This window comes from Telmatherina bonti (genome assembly GCF_933228915.1).
Source record: "Telmatherina bonti genome assembly, chromosome: 2".
Lineage (NCBI taxonomy): Eukaryota > Metazoa > Chordata > Actinopteri > Atheriniformes > Telmatherinidae > Telmatherina > Telmatherina bonti.
This window is the reverse complement of record NC_136620.1, coordinates 33,555,266-33,564,098: the sequence shown is the minus strand read 5'-3', so window position 1 is coordinate 33,564,098 and position 8,833 is coordinate 33,555,266. Positions and strand designations below refer to the sequence as shown.

The 8,833-nt window shown below is 40.3% G+C and overlaps 2 protein-coding genes across 4 annotated transcripts; both read left to right on the top strand.

Moving 5' to 3' along the window:
- hprt1l (hypoxanthine phosphoribosyltransferase 1, like) lies at positions 1-6,529 on the top strand. 3 transcript variants are annotated; one of them, XM_079249295.1, is made up of 9 exons: positions 1-307; positions 617-673; positions 1,476-1,659; positions 1,823-1,888; positions 1,970-1,987; positions 2,257-2,339; positions 3,088-3,134; positions 3,684-3,760; positions 5,457-6,529. In XM_079249295.1, exons 2-9 carry the CDS (start codon positions 666-668, stop codon positions 5,502-5,504), a joined length of 531 nt encoding a protein of 176 aa, XP_079105421.1. In that variant the 5' UTR covers positions 1-307; positions 617-665; the 3' UTR covers positions 5,505-6,529. The 3 variants fall into 3 exon arrangements, with proteins under 3 accessions (XP_079105421.1, XP_079105419.1, XP_079105420.1); XM_079249293.1 differs by having other exon boundaries at positions 567-673; XM_079249294.1 differs by lacking the exon at positions 1,970-1,987 and having other exon boundaries at positions 567-673.
- Positions 6,530-6,656: 127 nt separating this feature from the next.
- Positions 6,657-8,698, top strand: nudt7 (nudix (nucleoside diphosphate linked moiety X)-type motif 7). Its single transcript, XM_079258709.1, has 3 exons — positions 6,657-7,941; positions 8,029-8,187; positions 8,342-8,698. Exons 1-3 carry the CDS (start codon positions 7,786-7,788, stop codon positions 8,690-8,692), a joined length of 666 nt encoding a protein of 221 aa, XP_079114835.1. The 5' UTR covers positions 6,657-7,785; the 3' UTR covers positions 8,693-8,698.
- The last annotated feature ends 135 nt before the right edge of the window (positions 8,699-8,833 follow it).

Below are 8,833 nucleotides of genomic sequence, written 5' to 3'. Positions count from 1 at the left end.
TGGTGAGTAACGTCTCGCATTTAAGCTGTAGTTGTGTTGGACAAATCAGATAAAGGCGAAGGTTAACGGGATTCTGACGTAAAAGGGCTTAAACCCCGGCAAACGAGCGTCGCGTGCACCTCAGGCTCGCTCGCGGTCAGAAGCAGTCGACGGAGAGGAGAGCAGCTCGTGCAGCCTCCAGTAACCCAACCCCCCCCTCTTTGCCTCTTATGCCTCAGGGTCTGAGCATGACTCTTCAGACAAGCGTCTGAAGGGAACCGAGGACCGCCGGTGGCACGACACCGGCAACATGGCTTCGTATCTGCAGGTGAGGCTGTCAGCCATGCTCCTCGCACTATGGTGTTGCTGCGCTCAACTTGTCCACTTGTCAGGGTGTGGTTGTGGGTTGCTTTGGGTACTGTAGGCCTGTTTGATAAAAAGCAGGTGGAAATACATCGACTGTTTAACTGCTGTGTGGGTTTTAAGCTGCAGTCTGTGGGGATAAACAGGTGGTTGGGAGGCTCTTCAGCGAACTTTTCTACATTTTTGCGCACATCTTTTATGATTTTTTTTCTTTCTTGTTCCAGATTGCTGATGATGAGAAGGGGCATGATCTGGATCTCTTCTGTGTCCCCAGACATTATGAGAACGACTTGGAAAAAGTGATCATCCCCCATGGACTCATCATGGACAGGTGAGTCAATCAACAGCAGCAACCATACTGGAAAACAGATTTTTAGCTCCATCAAAGCCATCTTACACCAGGGGTGTCAAAGTGTGGTCCTCCAGATCCACAGTCCTGCAACTTTTCAATGCATTGAAGGTGTGATGCATCTAAAAGTTGCAGAACAGTAGATCTCAAGGACCAAATGAATCAGAATCAGAAAGACTTTTATTGCCATTGTCTTTGAACAATTCACAGACTAGGAACTTGTTTAGGTGATAAGGTGCTGAATAATAAAAATAATAACAAAAACACTGAATAAAAATATAAAACTTAGAAATACAGCTATTTTACAACTATTGTACAAATAAGGTAAGGCATGCAGAGAAATTAAATGAACACATATACAAACTTTTTTGTTTTTAAATATAAAATAAAGGTAAAAATAATTTCGTATGTAGACATGCAGATATGAAGATGATGGCACCATTGTCTTTCACACACATTCCGTATTGTGACATGGCATGCAAAACCAGTGTAGTGAAATGAACCGTTTCCACTATAGGGGTGTCATGGCCTACTGGGAACCTCCTTCTTTAAATGAAGCACTTCCTGTTGCAGCAAGCCTCACCGTCAGTTTTGTAATACACCGGTTCACTTTTACCACATCCTGCAGTACATTTGAAGATAAATTTATGAAGGAGGCTGCAGTGCAGTGCAGTGCAAGATAAGCAATTACATTTAAGTACGATATTGTGCCAAGAAGTTAACTGCTTTCACATCAGCAACATGGTTTATGATGCCCTCCTTGTGTGTTTCCTCTTTGCTGCAGGACGGAGCGTCTGGCCCGTGACATAATCCGGGACATGGGAGGACACCACATTGTGGCTCTCTGTGTGCTAAAAGGGGGCTACAAGTTCTTTGCGGACCTCCTGGACTACATTAAAACGCTGAACCAGAACAGTGATAAATCAGTCCCACTCACGGTGGATTTCATTAGAGTGAAGAGCTACTGTGTAAGCTGCCTTTCTCATTCCATATCCAGGACCCACTTGGCCGTGTGTGAAGTGTGCAGTATGCAGCAGAGTTGGCAGGGGGGGATGACTGCAGCGTGTGAATCCAAACTCTGTGCAGCTACTATGCTGCTTCTGGATAATGCTTCATGTTTTTGTCTTCTAGAATGACAAGTCAACCAACAAAGTGAAAGTCATTGGAGGAGATGAGCTGTCTAACCTCTCAGGCAAGGTAAAGGAAGGGTTAATCAAACTACCATCTGACATTCTTACACAGATTTACTCCATTAACTCATGTTTAATTTTCCTGCAGAATGTTTTGATTGTTGAGGTAAGATCTCCTTTCTTCGGTTGTTTGGTCTAGTGGCCTGATGAGGATGAATTGTTTTTTGCAAATTAAACGCTCAGTGTCACTACCTTAGTTCCATTAATGTCAACAGCCTAGCTTATTTATTTGCATGTGATTTGATTAGTACATGAACCTGCATTGGTTTGCTCAGTTTACTGTAGTTTTGTGTTGCAGTCTTTTTACACTTCTCAGCTAATGTCTTTCTGTTTTTGCCTCTTTGTTAATTTGATCACTTTCCGACGTAATGAAAGGATATCGTAGAGACGGGAAGGACGATGCAGACACTGCTATCCCTTTTGAACGAATGTAATCCCAAGATGGTGAAAGTTGTGAGGTAGGCACCATTGCAATGCAGTTTATAGTGCAAGGAGCAGAATTACAGACTGGAAGTACTGGTGTCTGGTTATGTCTTCAGAGAGGCTGCATCTAACAGTGCTCTTAGCTAATGGACACTCTCCTTTAGGACTGAATTAGAGATGTAATGTGACAGAGGGATGGAGCAGCTTAGGAGTTAATCTGCCGCACTATAAACTGCACTGCGGAAGTAGAGGACATTTCTCTGATGTATTCCTGATTGCAGGGTAACACAGGACATGTGCCGAACCAGCTACGGCTTTGATACTTTTACCAAAGATGGAAAATTACATGACTGGGTGTAATGTCCAGACCACCTTTTTTGCATGTCTGCTTGAGTAGAACAGTCCAGTTCTTGCACAAGAAACATTTTAGCAATTGTGGGATCCAGCTATGTAACTAGTTCCTGTTTCTGCAGAGTGTCTGCAGGCTTTACAGCTGATATGCCTGCTGCCATAAAGTGCAACTTTAGACAAGAAGTTCAAGTGAGAAACATTAATGTGGACTGAGTTTTAAAATTAAATCAGCCTATGCTGTGGTTCATGTGTTTTTACAATAAGCTTCACACAGAGGTTGATTTTGCACAGTGAAGTGGCCCAGGTTGCTGCTGGACAAGCAATGTCATCTGCCAAGATCCAAACTTGCCTTAAAAAAAAGCTGCTTATGTCAAAGATTTTGCACATTTCTCTAAAGGATTTTGTCTCTAATAGTCTCGCTTGTCGTTCCAGCCTTCTGGTCAAGAGGACTCCGAGGAGTTCAGGATACAGACCAGACTGTAAGCAACTGTTTACTTACTACATAGTCTAGTTGTCAGTGTAGTAATAAATCTTAGCACTCCTTTAGTGCTTTTCACTCATCTGTTTTATTTTATTTTTTTTAAAAACCTGGCGATGCAGGATTAACATTGATTTCAGGAACATCTATCCAAACGTAGTGAGCCAGGCATTTAAGTACTAATGCAGGCTTGATAACCTGCTGCTCACACGGTCTCAGATTATGTAATGCTTTTTTAGGTTTGAGTTGGATAATCTATTTAAGTTACCCCTCAAAGATAGCTGTTACTGTAAGCGTTTTGAGTTTCCATTAAAACAAAACTCAGCACTCAGCCTCAGAAACTGTAAAAGGTCTCTTGCTGTAGTACAGGGCCTAATCGAGTAGATGGCTAATAGTTTCCTCACCATTGCACTTAAAGATGGTGTGATTTATTTTTTTAAATAACTAAACTGTTGGGGTGTGTGTGTGTGTGTGTGTGTGTGTGTGTGTGTGTGTGTGTGTGTGTGTGTGTGTGTGTGTGTGTGTGTGTGTGTTTATTTATTTATTTCAGACATTGGTTTTGAGGTACCAGATGCCTTTCTAGTGGGCTATGCTTTGGACTACAATGAGTACTTCAGAGATCTCAGTGTAAGTGTTGCTGCTGTTGGAAGGTTTGTGAATAAATTTCCAGTAACATCTGTTTTCTGATTCATTGCTAAAGTATGCTTTCCAATAAAAATCTGTTTGCACTGTGCAATTTTAGCTTTATACCTATAGATGGTACAAATGGCTCTTTTACAGTTTATACTAAAATACAATTGAGTCTATTTGGTTAATCTTTTTCATTGTAAATACTTGATTATCATAGACTATTTATAGGAAATGGACATCCCAGTTGTGGAGGAAACTACTGGTTAGTTACAAACCACAATGAAACTGAGTTGTTTTGGGGGTTTTTTTTGGTTTGTTTTTGTTTTCTTCAATCTTGATCATTTTTAGATTTAAAAAGATTTCCTCAAGTTTATTTTCTTCAGCACTTTTCTTGACTTTGGAGTTAAGTAAAAATGAGAATTTCCCAAACCAGCCTGTGACAAGAGTCGCACCAGTCTGCAGCAATCTGTACCTGCACACAGGTTGTTGCGACGCAGGCATCCACAGTTCAGTCGTCTGGTGATGATGTAATACTTGGACTTTTGTATTTTTCTTGGCATAGTAAAGCTAAATGACCGACCAACGGCCCCGACACAGCTAAGAGCAGCCAATGCCTTGGATTTTTCTGAGATGAGCCATTAGTAGACAGAAAATACATAATCATGTTGGTGTTAATTAGTGTGAAAATATATGCAGCCATATGAAGACATTGCTTAATACTTGGACAGGAAAGTGGAGCTGGAGAGTAATGTGACAAAACGCTGCTCTTGTCCTGATATTGATTTAGTGTATATAATGAATTTTTGAAATGGCCTTCATCAGTTTGTCCAGCTAAAAAGTACCATCAAATATTTATATCATTTAACTCAAGTCTTGAGCTGGCACTTGGCCATCAGTAAAATTAAGGTAAGGGTATCTCTGATGGTTTCTGGCGTCAGATCCACTGGTTATGTCTTATGTTTACATCCTGATTATGTCCAAACTTTCCTTTTTCACCAGGTTAATGTGTTTATTTGTTCTGTTTGATGAAACACTGACTCAAACTTGACCTTCTTGGACTGAAGTTGAGGACATGCTTTATCTGGGAATCTGCTGACTTTTGGAGCCTCTGTTTACAGTCATAAGTCTGAAGTAGAAATACAGGGTCTGGCTGCAGTAAAAGATCTGAAAACGGTGGATTTAACTGTGACATAGGAAGCCTATTGAATGGAAAACTGTTCATGACCGGCTTGAAAAATACTTTCATGAAGTTCTGACAATATTGACTAAATCTGTAGTTGCAGTTTTAAGGTTTTTTGGAGTTTGAGTTATAGTTCATGTAAACAATGCTCTTTTCCATTAACAAAGAAAATACTATGATATTCAGGCTGTAAACTTCTATTTGAATCCTGCCTGCTAATGAGTCATTAACCGCTTCATGCACACACCCTCATGGAAAACACAAAGAAATGCATATGAATCAGCCTTAAAGGCCATCAATGTGGCTGTTGAAGGAAACCGAACTGCTGCACGTATTGGTGTGATTAACAGCACGGAAATTATGGTAACTTTTTTTTCCCCAGTAGCAGGCGCAGCTTCTCTAAGGCATGCATTAGTTCTTTTTAAATGTCTTATTTTAACAGCAAATATTTCTGCACAACAAATATTCTTTATACATTCATTTAGTGTGAATCTGTTTTATTTTTATCCCCAGCATATCTGCATATTGAACGATCAAGCCAAGGAAAAGTACAAAGTGTGAGGGCTCCAACCACCACTGGAGAGACGCGTGACTCAAAACTAGGACCACTATGAAGACCCTTCAGAGCTTTGCTGTGTTTGAATTTTATTTATTTTTCTACATGAAACAATGAAAAATGACTTGTGGATTCTATCAACTTGAAAGAAGAACATTTCTTTTTTTTTAACCCCTTATAGATAAGTGGGATAATTTATGTATAACAACTTTGGTAAGTTTAAATTATTTTAGCTCCTGTATGGAGTTCAGCTGTAAATTCTTAGTTTTTTTTCCTATTTGACGAATGTATTTAAGTTGCTGTGGCTTATTAGCGCATGTCTCAGGCTTTATATTAAGTGAGCTGTCTGTAGCCTGCAGTTTGCACATGTTTTGGTTTGAATTTAAGATGCTGATATTTCCCATCATCTTGCAATACAGTGAAATATAATGTCTTATAGGTTTGATATATTACTTGATGTTTTCATTGAGGACCTGATAACAGCAATACAAATCCAGTTGAAACCTCATACTGCTTTCAGTTGCACTTTTTCAGCTTCACCAAGATGAAGGTTTCACTTCTTGTAGTCCCACTAATGGCATTTATTCTCATTTTTAAGGGGTAAGTTTACGGTGCTGTAGCATGGGGTCATGCTGCCATTTTCCCACAACCCAGAAACATGCATGCAAAGTTAATTTATGAATCTAAACTGGGCATGTGGTTTTGTCTTGTCTTTTTGTTAAACCTGTGATGACTTGTAACTTGGTCATGATGTGGCATCACTTTCCTGATAGAAGCTGGGATGGTCTCCAGAGCTCCCTCCATCCTGAACTGGATAAAGCAGATATAGAAAATGGATTCTGGAAATGCACTGTCTTGACTGATGAAACCTCTACTCCACTTTCCCAACTGGAAATTAAACATGATGCCCTAAGAGAGGTATTGTTGATGGTTGGGTCTCTTCATCCCTACCTTAGCAATCACCAGGGTAGGTAGCATGCACTTTTAAGCCAATACACAACTTGCTTGATGAGTTTAATCACATTCAGTTTTTGCCCTTCCTGAAGTGTTTTTAATAAAAATCGCTCCATTCGGTAACAGGAGGATGTAAGATGGGGGGGGGGGGGGGGGGGGGGGGGACACACAAATTAGAAAAATGATATGAACTTTGAAATATTACCAACCTGCCGTTACTACTTCCACTTTCTGTAACTATCTTGGATGTTTTACATCTTTCACATTTTAATCTGCTTCCTGATCAGTGTGGTCTTTGTCTTTCTGGTAAATTGTTTTTGTGTCAGATTTTTTTCCCTTTTTTTTTTCCTTTTGATCATTTTGTGTGTGCAAATGGTTTCTGTATTCTGTCGATATGAGCATTACATATATTATGGATGTTCTGTGGATCATTGTCATTTTGCTTCTTTTCATGTTCATGTTGTGTTCTGTTTTGTTAATCTTAATTTACTTTGTGAATTTTTGTTACATTCTGTTTTTTGTGTCTCAAGGTGTTTGCAAGTTCTTGGTTCTTTGGTGTGGCCTGTTATTGTGCGCATGTCTTTGTTTTCTGAGTTTTACTTTGTCATTTTGTGCTGATCATTTTGTCTGTCATTTTCAACTTTTTTTTTAAATTTTTTTAATCAGTTTTGTGTTTTGTTTGTTCCTGGAAAATTTTGTTAGAAGACCAGGATCAATCTGGGTTTCGGTTTCTGGGCATGTGCCATTAAAATCCATTCAGTTATCAATGCATAATACAGTTGTTGGTTTGTCATTAGAGTAATCAATCAATTTGAAAATACATATTACTGACTGGAACGAAGTGTGAAGTGTGGTCTACTGTGATTGGTTGTTGGTGTTAGGACATGTTTCAGGATTGGTTGAGAAAGCGAGTAGGCGGATCCTTGTTGGCACAGCTGATTCGTGCTACCGCCAATCATTAGAGGGTCGTGGGGAGGATTAGTCCACTAAAGCGCATGCGCAAAAATCGGAAGTCTCTTTAATTTGACGTAATATTTTTTCATTATATTACTGTAGATGTTTTTATGGCCCTATTGCAATTCATAACTGGTTGATTATTTATAGATATGATACATTTTCGCTCAGCTGTAATGACTTTTATTTAAAGATCCTTTACCTGAGTGAATGTCACCTGCTACACGTATTTGGTTTACTTCAACCAGCCGTCTCACCTTGAGAGGTAAAACTAACTTTTCTCCAAGACGTTGTGAGACATTTCGCATGTTTGATAGGTCACTGCTAGAATAAATTTAGCTTCAAAGTCTGCTCAGCCTTTCCATTCTTGTTGCGGTCATGCGATTGAAAGAGGAGACCATGGCCACTTTAAAGAAGTTTGACATCGGAGAAAAGTTTTCGGATTTACCTGTGATGCCCAAAGCTTCGGTGCTGATCCCGCTGTTCGTGAAAGGTGGAGAGTTGTACACTTTAATGACACTGCGATCAAAAGAGGTAACCTGAAGTTAAATATCTTGGTTGGAGGACAAATGGTTTAACTTGTATTCAGCTGTTTTAGCTGCTTTTATTTTGTCTGCGTAGCTGAGGACCAGTGCGGGTGAGGTGTGTTTTCCAGGTGGGAAAAGGGACCCAGATGACCGCGACGATGTGGACACAGCCCTGAGAGAGGCAAAGGAAGAGATTGGTCTGTCTCCTGATGATGTTCAGGTTGTCTGCAGATTGTTTCCAATCATCAATAAGGTAGATAAATCCCCTCTCAGGCAGGGCCGGATCAAAAGTGCACAGGCCCCTGGGCCCAGAGTGTTCAAGGGACCCCCTTCCCCACCACAACATTTTGAGAATTGTCCATCCAATGGAGTGGCTTCATCTTGTCATCACATTTCATTTTCAACAGAGAGGCCTGTTGGTGACCCCGGTTGTTGGTTTCATAGAGGAGACATTTTGCCCCACTCCAAACCCAGCGGAGGTCAGTGCTGTGTTCACTGTCCCTCTGGACTTCTTCACCAGCGAGGACCACTACGCTGCTCATGTTGCTGCTGGAATGATGGGCCCTCTGCACACATTTCATTTCATGGACCCAGAAACAGGCAGCGATTACCACATCTGGGGCCTGACTGCTATGCTGGCAATATTAGTTGCAGCTCTTGCCCTGAGGAAAAAACCCAAGTTTGATGTTGGTTTTAATTCAGAAGACCCATTATCCTTCTTCCAACAGATTCTGCATGCAAGCCTGAGTAAACTATGATCACCTTTCCCATCCCATGTAGTACATTTGTGGCAACACAAACGCCTGTGTTCAATTATGTGAAATTTAATGCAATATGTTTGTAAAGATTAATAAAAATTTATTTACACAACTTTTTCCACTTCTGAGCCTCACAACTGA